The sequence below is a fragment of the Podarcis tiliguerta genome (genome assembly GCF_965153285.1).
Source record: "Podarcis tiliguerta genome assembly, chromosome: W".
NCBI lineage: Eukaryota > Metazoa > Chordata > Lepidosauria > Squamata > Lacertidae > Podarcis > Podarcis tiliguerta.
This window is the reverse complement of record NC_139552.1, coordinates 10,547,459-10,568,409: the sequence shown is the minus strand read 5'-3', so window position 1 is coordinate 10,568,409 and position 20,951 is coordinate 10,547,459. Positions and strand designations below refer to the sequence as shown.

The 20,951-nt window shown below is 41.5% G+C and overlaps 1 protein-coding gene across 1 annotated transcript in view; it reads left to right on the top strand.

Moving 5' to 3' along the window:
• Positions 1-20,951, top strand: part of LOC310668822 (putative helicase senataxin) — a 286,306-nt gene that overhangs the window by 74,157 nt on the left and 191,198 nt on the right. Inside the window, exon 7 of the mRNA XM_083422138.1 lies at positions 1,226-1,397. Coding sequence (XP_083278264.1) covers positions 1,226-1,397 — 172 coding nt within the window. The remainder of the gene's footprint in view (positions 1-1,225; positions 1,398-20,951) is intronic.

Here is a 20,951-nt window from a genome sequence, read left to right as displayed (position 1 = left end):
TCGGGAAGACATCCCCAGCCTAGGCAGCCCTGCGGGATAGCAGCCTGCTGCACGGAGCGCAGGGCATGCTGAAGCAGAGCGCCCCGCGCTTCGGGCAGACATCGGGCAGCCCCACAAGCTCGGGGGACAGCGGGGAGGCGCAGCATCGCCATCCCGCTGTTCCCCAACCTGGTTTGGATTCCCCGACCTGGTTTGGGGGGGGGGATAAAGGAATTCCCCCCCTTTATTTCCCCCCCAAAAAACTAAGTGCGTCCTATGGGCCGGTGCAATACGGTATTTCAGGCTCAAAGAGACCTTAAACCTGTCCAAAAAAGTAATATTTTTTTTGGTTAAAAAAAACCCTTCAAAATCAATTTATTTTATAACCACAAAAAAGACCCTCCTTATTTTTACAATGTAATAAGTACATGGTTAGCCCATTCTACAACAAAAGTATGATACACGTGTTAGTTGTGGTTTGTGCGCTATGGCTTATTGAACATACCGGGAATAAAATGACAAAAAATCACTTTGAATGGTTGGTGACTTTTTTCTGTGGCACCTAATACCATTTTTATACCTTATTTTGAAAGAGACCACAATTAGCTTTATTTTGATACCAAAATAAGCCCAATCGGTTGAAAAATAAGTGAAACAGGAGGTTTTTCCTAAACTGACACAGAAATTGCATTAGCCTAAATCGCACAAAAATTGAAATTTTCAAAAAATTCTCCTGTGCCCAATTTTGGACCAAAAAATCTTTAAAATTTTATTTGAGGTTATCTCATAGTGGTGATGGCTTGTGAATGCTCTTCGTAATAAGTACCTCTGATCACTCAGAGATCAGATCACTCTGCTCACTCAATCGCCACTTCCTGCGCACCTTCCTCTGCCTGTTCCTGCTCCTCCCTGGCATTCTCATAAAAAAAAAAATGAAGAAAATCTGAGTCGTGAGAGCACGGTCAAATATTAAAATCAGGTGATTTGTGATTTGGCGTGGAATGATCCTCGGTTGAAATTCAACCTGATGGAGCCTTCCAAAGAACTTGTTCACTTATTTTTTGGAAGTTTTGGTTGGTCTGGATAAAAGGTGTTGCCTGATACTGGATTTTTACATTTTTTCTCTTGTACCCAAAAAGTTTTTCTTTACTGTTTTTAAATTTACATGTTTTTATTGTCTTCTAAGTGCTATTTCCCATCTAAGCATGTTTTGATTTGTTGTTGTTTTTTTGTTTTGTTTTTTTAGATGAAAGCATCAATCCTTTCTGGCCTGCGCTCCACTGTTTCATGGTGATCCTGGATAAGCTTGGGTCTAAAGTATGGGGACAGGTCATTGATCCAATCCAGGCATTTCAAACTATTGTCAACAATGCGAGCTATCAGAAAGCAAGAGAGACTATTCGCCAAAGTTGCATCAGGTTGGTTCTTTATCCTTTTATTATTATTTTTAAAATACAGCAGTTTGCACATTCTCTTTTCACAGAGGTAAATAATTCAGGTAAAATCCCAGTTAGCTGGAAGTATACAATTGTGGTCCCAATTTGCAAGAAAGGACAACCTATAGATCTTGGCAACTATAGTTTGCTTTCCATAATGGGGAAATTATATGGCCATTTCATTTGCTTTAAATTAGCAACATTTCTGGAGGATAATAACATAACCTCTGAAGCCAAGGCTGCTTTCCGTACGAAGTACTCAACATCTGACCACTGTCTTGTGCTGTCACACCTAGCAGAGAAATATACTAGGACCACTCCAAGGCCATTTATATATGGCCTTTATGGACCTAAAATCTGCCTTTGACTCCATCCCTAGATCCAAATTATGGTCAAAGTTGTATTCAGTGATGGAGGACAAGAGACTCCTGTACCTTATAAAAGCCTTGTATAGTGATAGCAACATGTAGGTTGCTGGGTCAACTCTCTAACAAAATCACAATGTTAAGAGGGGTCAGATAGGATTGTATTCTCCCCCCCCCCCCCCATTGTTTAATCTTTTTAGAAATGACTTAGAGGAAGTCTTAATGGGGCCAGAAGGACACTGTCCAAAGATGGGGGCAAGAAGCACCCCACTTCTGTTTGATTTGTATCTGAATAGAATGTGAAGTCTTTTTCAGTTGGATTTCTCACTCTCCATATGTCTGACAGGTCAAAAAAAAACCTTTGGTAATCTGCCAGCATTCATTACTTTCTGTGTCTGTGTTTTATCCATAAGCGTCGATGCAACTCCATCAAAATCAATTTATAATCCAAATAGTCCAGAAGTCTTGTTTCCAAGTTCTTAAAAAATTCTGCTTTGCCATCATTTGGTGCATAAATTCCCAACAGCAAATATTTCCCTCATCTTTGAACATCATTTTGGGATTCCATTTTTCTTTCACGTAAACGACCACTCCTCTTTTCTTCACTTTGTCAGATGAAATGAATTCTTGACCAAGTCTCTTATTCTGAAGGACTTTTCTGTGTAATCTAGTAACATGAGTTTCTTGCAAACAAATTATGTCCAAATTCTGTTTTGCTAACACATGGTATACTTGGTTCCTTTTTGGTCGTGAGTTCAAACCATTAACATTCCACGAATATATTCTCAATACCATCTTAAACTATTCATGAGCTCCTGCGCCTGCCCCTGGCGTCTCCTCACTTTCCAATCCCAGATCCTTGGCATTTTTTTCCAGGAACCTTGTTTTTTCTTCGAAGGTCCTAATTCTTGGTTTCCTTCCTTGAAATTTAAAGGAGAGGCCTTCTGGAAATTCCCACCTAAAAAAGATGTTCTTCCTTCTCAGAGTTCCAGCCAAGTCTGCGTAGTTATTCCTTAGGTTCAAAAAATGCTTTGGAATCTCCTTAAACAAAACAATTGGCTTATCTTTAATCTTCAAGCTTTTTTTGTAATGTAGACCCAATGTCAATCCTTAAGATTATCTTGTTCCAATTGGGGTGCGCCTCTTACTCTCAGTTGATTCTCCCGTTCCTTCATCTGTAAAAAAGCAATTGCATTGAGCGCATCATGTTGAATCTTCTCCACGTCAGGCACTCTCACTGTTTCCAATTCCCTCAGTCTTGTTTCGTGGGCAGCAACTTCCTCCCTGACCTCTTGAATGCCTTTTTTCACATCAACAAATTCTTGTTTCAACTCCTGTACAGTCTGCTGAGTTCCTCTCACACCTGCTCTTAGAATCATAGAATCATAGAGTTGGAAGAGACCACAAGGGCCATCGAGTCCAACCCCCTGCCAAGCAGGAAACACCATCAGAGCACTCCTGACATATGGTTGTCAAGCCTCTGCTTAAAGACCTCCAAAGAAGGAGACTCCACCACACTCCTTGGCAGCAAATTGCACTGTCGAACAGCTTATGTCTGTTAACATTTGCATCACCGACTCTTCAAAAGTTGGTGCTTTGGAAGGTGTTCTATCTTTACTTTTACTTTTCTCAGACTTATCTACCCCATTAGCCATAGCTATTCCAAAGTTTCAAGGTCAGCTCACCCAGTCAGAGTCCACCAGATTTTTTGTGCGCAGGCAGCCCAACAGCTTCCCTCTTTCAAAGTCTTACTCTCTTTCCTTATTTTATATTTTATTTTATTTTATTTTATTGTATTGTATTGTATTTTATTTTATTTTATTTTATTTATTTTATTTTATTTTATTTTATTTTATTTTATTTTATTTTATTTATTTTTTTTATTTATTTTATTTTTTATTTTTATTTTTTTTTTTTATTTTATTTATTTTATTTTATTTTATTTTATTTTATTTTATTTTATTTTATTTTATTTGAACCACAAAATTAGTTCAAACACTTATATCCAGTTCAAGCAGGGTAAAAGAAACTCTGTGTGCTATTTTAACAATCTCAGATAGCAGCAGTTACTTTGTAATCCCCAAAGAGGAAAACGAAAGTTGAATGTATCTGCTCCCTTTGTGACATAATAATGGAGTCTAGCCTTCCCCTGCCGGGAGAACCGCTTCTAAAAAGAAAGAGTCTAATCCACTGTCAAGTCTATCTCAAGCAGGGTCTCAAATCAATCAAATTCTCCCCCCTTCCCCCTGCAGAAAGAGGGGTTTGACATATTTCCTTGGAAGTTTTGACAGGTCTTTTAAAGTTACGGCTTCGGTCAGCGGTAACTGCTTTCACTTTTACTTCAGCGGAAAGGGATCAACCTCCGTAATTTAAATCCCTTTCGTTCCAATTAACTGTCCAAATTAAAATCTTTTTTACTCACAATTGTCCAATCCTTGATAATTTGGTTGGAGAAATTGGTCGCTCACAATTGACGGACTTGGAGCTTCGCGCTATGAAGAAAGTGAGTAAATTCCACAGTACCCGCGTCTCCAACCCCGCTCGCTCTCGGGGCTCTTATTAGAGCTTACCGGGGAGCAGAGGAGTCACTAAGGGTACCTGCCAGAACACCAGGTCCTCAGAAAGCCCGATCTGAGGTTTTTGGGGGGCTCCGCGACACTCTCGCGGTCGCCCCAATCTTCAGAACGCTGGGGCTCTTTCTTCCGAAAGAGCTCCCGTCCGCCATTAATCGCGCGGCCAACCAGAAGCCTTTTCTTTTTTCCCCTTATTATTTACTGAAATTTTATTGATGTTAGCTGCCCTGAGCCCAGCTCTGGCCGGGGAGGGCAGGGTATAAATAACATGTATTACTATTATTATATCATTTGCTATCTGTACTCCTAGCTCTTTACTCCATTTTTGTCTTTCATATTCTAAATCGTATTTCTTCCTGTTAAGTAAAGTTTTATATAGGGCAAGTGTAGGATTTTTTGTTTTTGTTGCAGAGATTAAATCTTGTAACAGCATGGGTGTTTCCGATGCTGCTATAGCATCAGGGCCAAACTGCTTTTCCAACATATGTTTCAATTGGATATATTGCCAGTGTATTTCACTGGTTAATCCATACTTTACCTGCAAAGTCTTATATTCCACAAATTTGTAGTTCTCATCAATTAATTGATTCAGTGTCAAAATACCTTTTTCATCCAGTTTTGCCAAATTATTACAGTGGTACCTTGGGTTAGGAACTTAATTTGTTCTGGAGGTCCGTTCCTAACCTGAAACTGTTCTTAACCTGTTGTACCACTTTAGCTAATGGGGCCTCCCGCCGCTGCCACACGATTTCTGTTCTCATCCTGAAGCAAAGTTCTTAACCTGAAGTACTATTTCTGGGTTAGCGGAGTCTGTAACCTGAAACGTCTGTAACCCGGAGGTACCACTGTACTTGATTTCCAATTTTTAGTTTTGGGTTGGCCCATATTGTTAATTTCTCAAGCTGGTAAGGGTCATCCTTATTATTTTTATATATGTTCATCCAAATTTTTATGGGTGCTTTAATAGTCTCCAGATTAATGGGATATTTCTTATAGTTGTAGCTGAGATTGGTCTACCCCACAAGAGATTCAATGAAACTATATTTGAGAGTAGCCCAACTGGGATTCCTGCTTGCTCTCCAACAATTTGTCTTGCTCAGCAGGTAGGCCTGGTGATATAATTCCAGATTTGGGAGTCCAAAACCACCTTCCTTAGTTGGAAGTTGCATTTTATGTAATGATATTTTTGGTGGCTTTGTACCCCACAGGCACAATCTAAATATTTGATTTATTTTTTGAAAATATAAGTTGGGAATATATATTGGTAATCCTCTAAGAATGTATAAAAGCTTTGGAACAATAGTCATTTTGAGGACATTAACCTTTCCCCAAAGGGAAAGGTTTGGAGGTCCCCACCTCTCAATATCAAAATCAATTTCTTTTATAATTTGATTCAAATGTAATTTTACGATTTGGTTAACATCTGATGAAATCATTATGCCCAAATATTTAATAAAGTCTTTGCACATCCAAAATTGATGGTTTTTATACAATGTAGCCTATTTGTATACAAAGCCGTATTGGCAAAATCTCTGATTTTGTCCAATTTATGGAATAGCCCAATATTCAGCCAAAGGTTTTTATTTTCTCCATAATTATTGGAATTGTATCTTCTGGTTTTGTAATAAATAGAAGGATGTCATCTGCAAATAATACAATTTTGTAATTTTCTTTGTTGTTTTTTACCTCCTTGATATGTTCATCTTGAATTATTACTCTTGTTAGTGGTTCCAGGCATAGATTAAATAGTAACGGAGACAGAGGGCATCCTTGTCTTGTTCCTCGTTTTAGATTAATCACATTAGATATTCTACCATTTATAACAGTCCGAGATGTGGGATTTTTGTAAATCATTTTAACCCAGTTACAGTGTTCTGTAGGGAAGCCAAATTTACATAACACGACCCCTATGAATTCTTTATAGATTCTATCGAAAGCCTTTTCTGCATCTAGTGACATTATCATAAACTCCTCTTGCTCTTTAAATTTATCAAATCTATTGTTAATCTTACATTATCTGTGGCTTGTCTTGTTTTTATAAAACCTGTTTGATTATTAAGTACCAAGTCTTGGATGACTTTTTGTAATTTTTCAGAATCTTTGCATCGACATTCATTAATGAGATTGGTCTGTAATTTGCACATTCAGTGGGGTCTTTGTTAGGTTTTGGTATAATTATTATTAAAGCTTCATTAAATGTTGCAGCATAGACACCTTTATACCTCATAAACTCATATTGTTTCCTCATAAACTTCTAGAAGTCTGGGGACTAATAAATTTTTGAATATTTTATACTATTCTATAGGAAAACCATCTGGTCCAGGTAATTTTCCATTACCCATTGTTTCTATTTCATTCTCAATATCAGGGGGGCTGATAGCATATCTTTGTGATATTCTTCAATGGTTGGTAGTTTAATATCCTGAAAAAAGTTTTCCACCTCATCCTCTGGTATATTTTCTAGCCCTTCATATAGCTTTCTGTAGAATTTTTAAAAATTGTTATTTATATCTGTTGATGAGGTCGCTGTGATCCCCCCCCCCCTTTCTTATTAAAGGTATTATTTGCTTCATTTTCTTCTGCTTTAGATGATTAGCTAGAATTTTTGTCGGTCTTTCTCCCTGTTCCCAATATGTTTGTCTTAGACATAATAAGCTGAACTCAATTTTTTGAGCTAGTATATTATTCAGTTCTAGTGTTTGTTGTTGTATTCTTTCATATGTAACCCTAGATGGGTTATTTGCCATATTGCCCCATAATGTTTTAAAAGTTTTTTTTAGGTTATTTTCTTTTAATTTTTGCATCTTGACCTTGTTGGCAGAGAAAGATATTTTCTTCCCTCTTATATAAGCTTTGTAGCCTTCCCATTCCTTCAGTCTTTGCGTTAATGATTTGGAGTTATTTTTAAAATATATTTGCGTATCTTGCATTATATATTGAATGAAGTTTTTATCATTTAGTAATGATATATTAAGATACCATCTCCTCATACCTTCCTGGGTATTGGATAGATTACATTCCAATATTACTGCTGAGTGATCAGCTATAATGGGAATATCAATGTCACATCGGCTAGTAAAGGAGTGTAGTGATGCTGATGTTAAAAAAAAAAATCTATTCTGTGCTGGGTATTGTGAATTCCTGCAAAATATGTATAGGATTTTTCCTTAGGCTGGTGTAGTCTCTATGAATCCACTAAATTCCAGTATATCATAGAATAATTAATTGTCTCTCTCTAACCTTCGTCATTTTTTTCCTAGCTGTAGAAGTGGCGTCCATCTGCGGGTCTAAAATTTCATTAAGGTCTCCACCAATTATCAGATACTGATACGATAAAGAGCTTAATCTCTTAAAACAGTTGTGAATAAACTTAATGGTCATCAGTATTAGGGGCATAGACATCGACTATTGCTATTTCTATCCCTTCTGTTTTAATTACAGTTATTAAACACTGACCATCTTCCTCTCTTATTATATCTTGCATTTTATAAGACCAGCCTTTCCTAAATAGAATCGTGACTCCCTTTGCATTTTCATCTAGATTTGTTGAAAAAACTTCTTTTACCCATTGACTTTTCAAAGTTTGTGCCCCTTGTTCTGTCAAATGTGTTTCTTGTAATAGTCCTATATCAGCCTTTAATGACTGAAAATAGTTAAGTATTTCCTTTAATCCCTTGGCATCCATACCTATAATTCTCATATTATAAATTGCAGCTTTTATCTATAGGGTCAAAGTCTTGGGAAGGCTTAGTATGAACCAAATATATTGCAAATTATTATCACTCTAATTAGAGACATCTATTAACCGTGCTTGTATTTAACATATGGATTGTGAAACAAAGTTAATTCACCTTCTTACATATCTAAATATATATAGAGCAGATACTACCCGATCAATTTAATACACCCTGTAATTAAATTTTAAGTATTTCCAATCAAATAATTAGTATTTGAAAATATTCAAAGAGGGATAGAGAGAGAAAAGAGAGGAAACTAGGAAATAGCTCTAGCTACAAATAGGAAGAGTTCTGAAAAGGTGGGCACAAATATATACAAATGACCAACAATTTATAATAATAGTAACAGTACTAACGATAAAAAAAGGAAAACGAAAACTACTTAGTGTGAAATATTGCTCAGGGTAAAGGTCCTGCAGGCTTCCGTGGTTCATATCTGCTTTCCCCGGACCTCTGAGCACAGCAGAGTAAACACAGCGTATTTAGCCTTTTAGCCTTCTGCCCTCTGTGCTTGCCTTTAGTGTGCATAAATCAAAAGTCCAGTCAGCTTCTCTAATCTAGAAGCATTTATTTACAGCAGTATAAATCATCATCTAGTGTCTGGTAAAAAGTACATCTCTGTTCCGTACAAAAACGAAACCAGAATAACAGAACAAAGAAACAGATCCCGGATGTGTGACGTAGGATCTCTCCGCCCCCTCAGAAGGCAGGACATACGAACTGAGCTGTTTAACCCTGTAAGCTCAGGTTCTCCTCACGCTTAGTACACTTAACAATAAAACACAAATAGATAACAAAAGAAAAAAAGAAAAAATGCATGACTTCCGCTCTGTAGAAGACGCAAACATTCACCCCTTCGAGCTCCTAATTTCACCAATATAATGGTTGGGAGCTTTTGACTTAGCACATAAGGATTTAAAGGAATTGTCGATTTGCTTCATTTCCCCCTTTTGATTATCAACTTACCGTATTTTTCGCTCTATAGGATGCACATTTTCCCCTCCAAAGATGAAGGGGAAATGTGTGTGCGTCCTATGGAGCGAATGCAGGCTCCTTGGCTTCGCGGCGACGCACCTGACCTGGAAGCCGGAGGAGGAACAAAAGGGTTTCCTACTATGAGGCTTGGGATTGCTACCGTGGAGGGGCGAGGGGGGTATGGCGGTGGGGGCAGATGTTATAGGCGAAGGGGATCGAGATACGGATATGCTCGTACCCCTTCCAATCTGCGCCTCATCCCGAGGGACGAGGGTAGGGTGAGCAAGGATTACTCACCTCCGTCACTGGTGCTGTGCAATGCCAGGTCTATAGGCAACAAAACCACCACCCTGCGAGATTTCTTTATCTCACAGGGGGTCGACCTGGCTTGTGTGACGGAGACCTGGGTGCGCGAAGGGGCAACAGTTACCTTACGAGAGATGGCGCCCCCGGGTTTCTCCGTCCTCCACCAGTAGCGGACTGTGGGCCGGGGGGGAGGGGTGGCATTATTAATCCGGGAAGATTGTCCTTTCAGGGCTCTACCATCGCCATCGATCCCTGGCATTGAATGTGTTGGCCTAGTGTGGGGCTCCGAGGAGAGCTTGGCTGTCTGGCTGGTGTACCGGCCACTTAGCGCACCAGCAGCCACCCTGTCAGGCCTATTGGAGGCGGTGGCCGGCTGGGCCTTGGAGTTCCCTAACCTATTGGTATTGGGGGACTTCAACATCCATGCTGATGCCACTCCCTCCTCACAGGCTCTGGACCTGGTGTCTTCCATGGCGACACTAGGGCTCTCCCATTTTGTTTCGGGCCCCACACATCAAGCAGGCCACACGCTGGATTTGATCTTTGGCGTAGGTATAGATGTGATCATGTCTCCTTCGATGAAGGTGCCATGGACTGATCACTACGCTCTGAAAGCCAGGATTGACTTTCCACCCCCACCCTGCTTAGGTGGCGAGCTGATTTGGGTTCGCCCGCAGAGGCTGATGGACCCTGATAGATTCCGCCAAGCCTTGCGGGACCTTGCTCCCCCTGGCGACTCATTGACTGAGCTTGTTGAGGGCTGGAATATCCAGCTCCTGGCAGCCATCGATGAGATCGCACCTAAGCGCCCTCTGCGACCCCGCAGAAACCGGGCTCCCTGGTTTACCGAGGAGCTCCGGAAAATGAAGCGGGACCTCAGACGGCTAGAGCGAGTATGGCGGGGTGCCCGTGACGGAGCCTCAAGAACATCTTATAGGGCTTTTATGAAAACCTACGAGATGGCGGTGAAGGCTGCTAAGAAGTCTTACTTCTCGGCCTCCATTGCATCCTCTAGCTCTTGCCCGGCGCAATTATTTAGTATAATCAAGTCTTTAACGTCCCTTGAGGGGCAGCCAAATTTAAATAACAATTTGACACACAGCTGTGAGGCATTTGTGAGCTTTTTTGCGGAGGTCTTGTTGCTCCGCCATGACCTCCCTGCCAATTTGGATACAATAAAGGAACTGGAGGCCCCTCGACTGTCCTCGGGTCCAGTATTGGACCACTTTGACCGGATATCCCCAGCCTACGTGGACAGACTCCTCCGAGCTGGAAAGCCCACCACCTGTCCTCTTGACCCGTGCCCATCTTGGCTGATTAGAGCGTGTCCAGACGAGGTGCGGGCCCTCCTGGGGGGTATCATCAATTTGTCCCTTGGCACGGGGACATTCCCAGGGGAACTGAAGGAGGCAGTGGTGCGCCCGCTCTTAAAGAAAACATCATTAGATCCTTTAGATCTATCCAATTACCGCCCGGTTTCGAATCTTCCGTTCCTGGGTAAGGTGATTTGAGAGAGCGGTTGCTGAACAGCTTGGTGGGTTTCTGGATGAAACATCGGCTCTGGATCCATTCCAGTCCGGCTTCCGCGCTGGTCATGGGACCGAGACGGCTCTGGTTGCCCTAACAGATGATCTTCGTAGACAGCTGGATTGAGGTGGGCCGGGGCTGCTGGTTCTTCTAGATCTGTCAGCAGCTTTCGACATGGTCGATCACGAAATTCTGGACCACCGCCTTGCTGACGTGGGGATTCAGGGCACAGTCCTTCAATGGCTGCGCTCGTTTCTCTCTGGTCGGGGACAGAGGGTGGCGCTTGGGGGGGAATTGTCATCGCGCCACTCCTTGGTGTGTGGAGTACCTCAGGGTGCGATACTCTCCCCGATGCTTTTCAACATCTTTATGCGCCCCCTCGCCCAGCTTGCCCGGAGTTTTGGGTTGGGTTGCCATCAGTATGCTGATGACACCCAACTCTATCTGTTGATGGATGGCCATCCTGACTCAGCCCCAGACACACTGACCAGATGTTTGGAAGCTGTGGCTGGATGGTTACGTGGGAGCCGGTTGAAGCTAAATCCTTCGAAGACAGAGGTCCTGTGGCTGAGACGGGACAATATGGGATGGGGGGGGGGCAACTCCCATCTCTTGCGGGGGCGCAATTGGTGCCAGCACCGTCCGTTAAGAGTTTGGGTGTAATCTTCGACACCTCCCTTTCCATGGAAGCGCAGATTGCAGCTACAACAAAGGCGGCATTTTTCCATCTCCGCCAAGCTAAGCAGTTGGCTCCTTACCTCTCTCGCCCTGACCTAGCCACTGTGATCCACGCGACAGTCACCTCCAGACTGGATTATTGTAACTCGCTGTACGTGGGGCTGCCCTTGAGACTGACCCAGAAACTCCAGCGGGTGCAGAATGCTGCAGCGAGACTCCTTTCGGGGTCTTCGCTGCGAGATCACATTCACCCGGTGCTATACCAGCTGCACTGGCTCCCGGTGGAGTACAGGATCAGGTTTAAGGTGCTGGTTTTAACCTTTAAAGCCCTATACGGCCTAGGACCCTCGTACCTACGGGACCGCCTCTCCTGGTATGCCCCACAGAGAAACTTACGGTCTTCAAATAAAAACATATTGAAGGTCCCAGGCCACAGAGAGGTTAGGCTGGCCTCAACTAGAGCCAGGGCTTTCTCGGCTGTGGCTCCGATCTGGTGGAACACTCTGTCACAAGAGACTAGGGCCCTGCGGGACTTGACATCTTTCCGCAGGGCCTGCAAGACAGAGCTGTCCCACCAGGCCTTTGGCCAGGGCACAGCCTGACTCGCTCCCTCGGCAATCTTCGTGGAGCTCTGGCCCAATGGTTGCCAGTGGCTTGATTTGAATTAATTTTATAATGAATGATTTTAGAGTGTTTGTTTGTGCAGTACTTTTGTACTGTTTTATTGTTGTTAGCCGCCCTGAGCCCGGCTTCAGCTGGGGAGGGTGGGATATAAATAAAATTTATTATTATTATTATTTGGGATTGGGATGTAGACTGATCTTCTCCAATCCTCTGGCCACTGCTGAGTTTTCCAAACATGCTGGCATATTGAGTGTAGCATCTTAACACCCCTTCATGGATCTCAGACCAACATAGAAGCAGATAAAAACAGTAGATAAAAACACATAAAACATGTAAATCAAGCCCTTTGTTTTAGACCTGTGGGGCACATACCATCCTCTGACGTATGTAAGGAGCAGTAAGGAGATATTGACCTGCCTTGTGTGTCCTGGGAAATGGTGTATGATCGGCAGAATAAAACTAACACGTATGTTTGTGTAATACTGGCAGTGGAGGAAAACATGCTCAATTGTTTCTATGTGTCCAGAACTGCAGGGGCATTTTCTCTCCTCATAAGGTGTCAGAGTGAAAGCTCTTCGCTGTTTTGGTATTTCAAGATTGGTTAAATATGCTATTGGATGAGGCGTTCCCAAAGCAAAGGAAGGATTAGACTCTGATAATAAAATACACACAGAGGCTTGAACCAGCAAGACTCTGGGAGGAGTGTGTATCTCACCGTTTTTTATTTATTTAAAATTTATTTATTTTTAAATTTTTTTTGTAAGAAGAGTTTAAGATAGTAGAGGTTAAGGTAGCAGGGGTACCGTGTTCTCTTCATGTTCATGTATGTGTTCTTGTATCACATAACGATGTCTAGCAGATATTCCTAAAGGAGAGCGTAACATCCTCTGCCTATTCTTTTCTAAAATTGAGCAGCGAGGCAGGACCCATGTCAGTCTGCTGAGGCAGCACTGAGTATCAGATAAATTGGCGGGAATGTAGTTATAACTTCTTTGATTACACGTGAAAAACCAGCTATCTGGTAAGCGCACATGAGCATAATTAAAAGTAATCTGTTGAACACGTGAGCAAGTCCAAGTTGGCCTTCCTGTGTCCAGACAGCGAGTTGCTTTCTCTTTTTTTATATATATATAATATTTTTATTTTTCACAACCAATAAACAAAGAATACAAACAAACAAATACAAAACAAAAAATAAAAACAATACATACAAACAATATAAAGTACAGTGTACAAAAAAAAAATAAAAGAAAAAAGTTAAAAACAATTATTGTGTCTTTGCATTTTTTAACATTAGCTTGGATCTGTGACTTCCCCAGACCTTCCCACTCTGTATTCTAAATCTTATATTCTGACAGTAAATTCTTTCCCTCTGGCATATCTTTGGTTCAACTTAATCTTATTATCTTAACATAATTGCATTTCCATATGTCTTAAAACATTAGTCTTTCTTAATCATTAAATTTTTATGCTAATATTCTTTTAAATTCAATCTGATGTCCTCAAACATTCTTTATCTTATAATGCTTCTGTAAATAATCTTTAAACTTCCTCCAATCTTCCTTCACCATCTCTTCTCCCTGGTCTCTGATTCTGCCAGTCATTTCTGCTAGTTCCATATAATCGATAACCTTCATCTGCCATTCTTCCAGCGTGGGTAAATCTTGTGTCTTCCAATACTGTGCGATGAGTATTCTTGCTGCTTTTGTAGCGTACATAAAAAATGTCCTGTCCTTCACCTGAACCTGTTGGTTTACCATACCTAGGAGAAAGGCTTCTGGGTTCTTTCTAAATGTGTATTTAAACACTTTTTTCCAGTTCATTATAAATCATCTCCCAGAAGGCCTTAATCCTTGGGCACGTCCACCAAAGGTGAAAGAAAGTACCTTCAGATTCTTTACATTTCCAACATTTATTGTCAGGCATATGATACATTTTTGCTAGCTTGACTGGTGTCATGTACCATCTGTAAATCATTTTCATTATATTCTCTCTTAAGGCATTACATGCCGTAAACTTTGTTCCAGTGGTCCACAACCTTTCCCAGTCAGCAAACATTATGTTATGACCAACATCCTGTGCCCATTTGATCATAGCTGATTTCACTTCCTCATCCTGTGTATTCCATTTCAGCAGCAAATTATACATTCTAGACAATATTTTTGTTTTGGGTTCTAACAATTCTGTTTCCAATTTTGATTTTTCCACCTGGAAGCCGATTTTTCTATCCATTTTGAATGCCTCCATTATTTGGTAATAATGAAGCCAATCTCGGACTTTGCTTTTTAATTTGTCAAAACTCTGTAGTTTCAATTTATCTCCGTCTTGTTCTAAGATCTCCCAATACTTTGGCCAGTTGGCCTCCATATTGAGTCTCTTTAAAGCTTTGGCTTCCATTGGAGACAACCACCTTGGAGTTTTATTTTCCAAAAGATCTTTATATCTAGTCCACACATTAAACAATGCTTTTCTGACAATGTGAATTTTAAACATTCTATGCACTTTGACCTTGTCGCACCATAAATATGCATGCCAGCCAAATGCATTATTAAAACCTTCTAAATCCAGTATATCTGTATTTTCGAGAAGTAGCCATTCTTTCAACCAGCAGAAAGCTGCTGCTTCATAATAAAGTTTTAAGTCCGGCAGGGCAAAGCCCCCTCTTTCTTTTGCATCTGTTAATATTTTAAATTTTATTCTTGGCTTTTTGCCCTGCCAGACAAATCTGGATATGTCTTTTTGCCACTTCTTGAAACAGTCAGTTTTATCTATAATCTGCAATGTCTGGAATAAAAATAACATTCTTGGCAGTACATTCATCTTAATCACAGCAATACGTCCTAGAAGTGAGAGTTTCAAGTTAGACCATATATCTAGATCCTTTTTTATCTCCGTCCAACATTTCTCATAGTTGTCTTTAAATAAATTCCCGTTTTTAGCAGTCATAGTAATTCCCAAATATTTTACTTTTTTCACCACTGTCAAACCTGTTTCATTCTGAAACCTTTCATTTCCAATTTCTGTTAGATTTTTTGTCAAAACCTTGGTTTTTGTTTTATTTAATTTAAAACCTGCCAATTGGCCAAATTCTTGAATCAGTTCTAAAACCTTTTTTACACTAGATTCTGGCTCCTGTAACGTCAAAACCAGGTCATCTGCAAAAGCTCTTAGTTTATATTGTTTAGCTCCAACCTGTATCCCTTTGACCAATTGGTCCTTTCTGATCATATTCAGCAGCACCTCCAGGACCGATATAAAAAGCAAAGGGGAAATAGGGCAACCTTGTCGTGTTCCTTTTTCTATTCTGAACTCCTCTGTCAAAACATTGTTAACAATTAATTTAGCTTTTTGTTCAGAATAGATTGCCCCTATACCATTTTCAAACTCTTGGCCTACCCCCATGCCATGGAGATTCTTCTTCATAAAGCTCCAAGAGATCTTGTCGAAGGCTTTCTCCGCGTCCACAAATATCAGCGCCACTTTTGTATTTATATTTTCCTGTAAAAGTTCCAAAATGTCAATTATATTTCTTACATTCTCTGATAGGTGCCTTCCTGGGAGAAAGCCTGCTTGGTCTTTATGAATCTCCTCTATTAAAACTTTCTTCAATCTTCTAGCCAAGATGTCTGCGAATATTTTATAATCCACATTAAGCAATGATATAGGCCGGTAGTTCCTGAGTTGATGTTTTTCAGAGTCTGTCTTTGGTATAAGAGTCACAAAAGCTTCTTTCCACGTTTCTGGAGCCTTTTCCCCCTGAAGTATTTCATTACATATCTCCTTTAAGGGTTGAATTTAACCAGTCTTTCAATGATTTGTAGTATCTTGCAGTCAGCCCTTCAGGTCCTGGAGATTTGCCTAGTTGCATATTTTGAATGGCACTCTCGACCTCTTGTTCTGTTATCCTGCTATTCAGTTTAAGTTTATTTTCTTGAGATATTTTTGGTAGCCCATTCACTTTCAAAAATTCTTCTATCTCTGTATCCTTCTGTGGTTGTTGAGAATAGAGCTGTTTAAAGTATTTTTGAAAAGCACTCCTGATCTCAGTAGGATATTGTAACGTTTTTCCTTCCACTTCCAAATTTGTGATAGTGTTCATTTTTTGCCTCTTCTTTATTTGCCATGCCAATAACTTTCCACACGTGTTTGCCGATTCAAATGTTCTTTGTCTCATTTGTCTAATTTTCCATTCAATCTCTTGGTTTATCATTTGCATATACTGTACTTGATACAACTTTATCTCTCTGAATATTTCTTGTGACTTTGGATTTGATCTCAGTCTCTTTTCGCCTTCCTTGATCTTTTCCAGAACCTTTTCTCTTTTTTCCTGTTGTGATCTTTTCTTGAGTGCATTCTGTTGGATCAAAAATCCTCTCATAACCGCTTTACTTGCGTCCCAGATGATTCTTTTCTCAACCGTAGTATTCAAATTTATCTCAAAGTAATCTTTCAGGGTTTTCTGGGCTTTCTTGACAAATTCCTCATCTCTAAAAAGAGAGTCATTCATCCTCCATCTAAAGGAACCAATTGGTTGTAAGTTCATTACCATCTTTACAGCGTTATGGTCGGAGCAAGTCTTTGGGCAGATTTCCACTTTTTTTATCTTTGGTGCCAGTTCTCTAGTGGTCCATATTTGGTCAATTCTAGTCCAAGTCTTTTTGGCTTCAGAAAAGAAGGTTCCCTCTCTTTCTAAGGGATGCTTCGTTCTCCAGATATCAATCAGGTCTAAGTTGTCAGTCAGTTCAAAAAAGGTTTTCGGTAGTCTCCCATCATTGGTGACTACCTGTCTTTGTGCCTTGTCCATATTCGTTGAAACTACTCCATTCATATCTCCCATTAAAATCACATTGTACTCCATATAGTCCAACAGTGTCTCATGCAATCTTTTAAAAAATTCTGATTTTCCTTCATTAGGCGCATACATGCCCACCATCAAATATTTCTGTCCATGGTATTGAATTTCAATGGCCAAATATCTTCCTTGCTCATCTTTAAAAACAAATTTTGGTGACAGGCCTTCTTTAGCATAAATTACAACTCCTCTTTTTTTTACTTTGTCCGATGAAATAAATTCTGGTCCCAACTTTTTGTTAATTAGGATTTTTCTGTGAAGCCTAGTCACATGTGTTTCTTGCAAGCAAATCAGGTCCAATTGCTCTCTTTTTAATATATTAAAAATAGATTTCCTCCTTTGACCCGAGTTCAGACCGTTACAATTCCAGCTCAAAAGTTGCAGAGACATGTTGTATTGTTACTATTCTGTTCCTCCAGCTGCTTCCGATAGCTTGTCCTCTTCCGAACCCGGTGGTATCTTCTCCTCTAGGTTCAAATTCAGTATTGCCTCTGCTGTCTTTTTTCTTCTTTCCTCTAGCAAGTCTACCGTACCTTTCTGTAGGTCTTCCCCGTAGGCCTCCAAAAAGTTGTTTCTGTCTTCCACCGATACTATTTTTATCTTCCGTCCTTTAAAATTAAAAAAAAGTCCTTCTGGAAACTCCCACCTGAAGATGATGCTGTTCCTCCTCAACAGGGCGACCAGATCTTTATATCTGGCTCTAAGATCAAAGAAGATGTTTGGGAATGTCCTTGAAAATTTCAGCTCTCGACTGAGATTTCCAGGGGTTTTTGAAAGTGTAGTCCCAGGATCTTATCCCTTTCTTCTTTGGATCTTAATGCAATCAAGCAGTCTCTGATTTTGATCCTTTTATTTGTTTTTCCCAGTCGAAAGGCACTTAGTATTTTGAATTCTTCTTTTTCCGAGTCCAGTCCCCAAAATTTCTCAAATTCTTGTGTCAGGTAGTCCTGTAGGCTCTCTTTCTCAATTTCTGGCAGGCCTTTGATCCTCAGATTTGCCTGCCTGTCCTTCAGTTCAATTAAGGAGAACCTTGCTCTGTAGTCCTCAAGCTGTCTGTTCATAGGTGGTAATTTCTCCTCTGTGGCAGCTACAGCCTGTCTGGCTTCCTCGGCAATCTTTCTTGTTTTAGCAGAATCGTCCAATAATTTTTTAATTGAGTCTGTATTTTGCCTTATGCTGATCGTATTTTAATCTATTTTAGTAGATGCTTCTGCGATCCCCTTGTTCGTTTCTGCCACTTGTTTTTTTGTTTCTGCCACCTCTCTTTTCGTTTCTGCCACTTCCTCTGTAAGTTTGTCAATAGCTCCTTGCAGCTTTGCAAAGCCTGCACTAATCAGTTCATCTGTGCTAGACATTCCTTTCCCTTTCTGTTGTGAGGTGGCACCTCCTGTAGGGTCTAAAGATCCTCTTCTTCCTGGCAGAAAGGATTTGCCTGACCTTGTAGTTTTTTCCTGATAAATTCCTTCTTTCTCTGCCATAAGATAAGCTTTCCCACGGTCAGGCTGCAGCTGCACTTGTTACGTTATCAGTCAGTTGAGAAGTTACAATGAAAAGTTACAGTGGAAAGTTACCAGAAAACTTTGTAGCAATATCTATGCCCACCAGGGGGACCCCAGGATCCCAGAGTTGGAGGAAATAAAATGTCCTTTAGCTTATTTTCAGGGCAATATTGTATATATATTTTAAAGCTCCAATTCTTTTTGTAGCAATTTCAGCTCTGTCATAAATGTTTCTCCTTACAAGCGCCGTCCACGGTCCCCTTTCAATTTTGACAGCTCAGGACCTAGGAGTCTGAGTGGTGCTTCTCTTGCTGCAGCCTCTTGCCACCCGGAGATTAGGATTTTTTCCAAATTCCCCCCCCCCCTCTTTATCCTTGGGGGGGGGGATTCTGATCCTTTCAAAGACTTCAGAGTAGTTTTTACAGTCTCTTATTTTGAAATATTAGTAACACAGTTTTTACTTTTTGCTATTTACAGAGCGGAAGGCTAACTTCCTGTTTAAACCTTTCCGCTTCAGATCAAATCTTTCTTAGCGAAATTTAAAGTCCCGATTTTCTTCCAATCCAATTTTCCAAATTTAGGTCCTTCAAATTTACTGCAGTTTACTCACAATTATTCTGTTTTGTAATCCGAATTGTATCAAGAAGAGGTTGAGCGCTCTCCGGTCCCGGCAATGCGCCGTCGCTCTGAGAAGGTAGTGATAGCCTATCAGCACCGCGCTGGACCCCCCTCCGATCTCCGGGGCTATTTTCTCGTCCCGGAGACGTTCTGGAGCTGCGCTTTTGGTGCCCGCCGAGTCCCACGGCCGTAGGCTTCCTCTGCCTACGGTTTCAGGGGGTTCCCGCGTCGTCGAAGTGGTAAAACCCCGTCCTTCTCGGAGCTCTTCCTCTGAGAGTCAGAGAAAGGGAGCCATGACCGCTGGCGCTCAAACCCGCAATTCACAATCTGAGCACAAGAGGTGTCTGGTGGTGCTGCAACTCTAGGTGTGCATAACAATATTGCATCCAGAGGTAACTTTTGTGTCACTGTCCCCCAATCATGGAGATTAGTATAACCAATGATACCTTTAGAAAGCCAGCCAGAAAACCACTTTCCCATGTTTGTGGCATGTGCCATATGGAAAGGCTGTGTACAAACAGGGAGTATACAATTTCCTAAGATAGTGTGTGTCAGGGGTTCAGGAGCAGAGGCACAGGAAAGGGAGGAAATAGAGAGCGAGGGGGAGGAGTCCGAAGGAAATGTTAGTGATGACAGCGGTCCGAGGTCTCTGAGTCTTTCCAGCGAATCGGAAGATTCACAGAAAGGGGCCCCCATGGTCAGGGCAAGGGGGGTGCCAAGGGGGACATCCCAGGAAGAAGGGGCCAGGGGGGACTCAGAGAGCAGCAGTTGGAAATCAGGACCAGCGTGCACACCAGAGTGCAGCAGGGGGGAGGAGTCCCAGACATCGGGATCAGGCGGCGCACTGGCAGCGGGAAAACATGAGGCAGGATTGACCACGCCTCCGTCGGGGAGCGAGGAAACGGTCAAGAGGAAGGTTGAAGGCTGGGCGCGCGCGCCAAGTTCAAATGTACAGGAGGGCGGCACAGTCGGCAGCCCGGATAGGGAGCCAGGTCCCAAAGCCCGCCGGAAAGAGCGGGAGGAGTCAGGGGGGTCATCGTCAACCTCAGAAGAGTCCAGGAAGGAAGGGACCCCGGAGGGTAGCAGGACCCAGAGGAGAAAGGAGAGACGGAAGAGGTGGAGTAAGGCTAGAGTCTTAAACTGGTGTACAGGGGGCGGAGATTCAGATGGAGCTTCGCCGATCTAACCCTAGACGTAGAGCTGGGGCGCTGCGGCTTGGAAATGGAAACTGTACTTCAATAAAGACTTTTGTACATTACTACCGGCTAGCGTTGGTCCTCTGTGAGCTGGGACCAGGAGCCAGCTCTGACAGTGTGCATATCATATGTTTCACTCAGACAAAAATGAGAGACGTTAGCCACTTTAGCTAAACGCATCCACCAGTTATAGCTATGACTAGAAGAAGTTTCAGGGGGAAGATAGATACATTGAGTACTAAGGTATCAAGAAAACAAATAATATACGTGTTAAAATCGGCATAGAGTTCATATTTAGCTGAGTAATCAAGGCTATGAAAAAAGTCTCCGATTCCGCTGGAACATCATGATGCTGAAATTGTGTCCTGGCATCAGAGGTCAAGGTCTTCAGCATTCCCCATGTCACCTTTGGGCATCCCTCAGCCTTTCAAGGATGAGGATGGACACGATGGACTTTCGCATGGGGTTGCTGAGCCTGTAGAGGCGGAGTCGGGGTCATGATCCTTGCAAAGTCCGGAATGGAATTCTGCAGGCCTTGGTACCAGCGCATGTCTGGGCCGATAGGGATAGATACAGTGACTTGGAA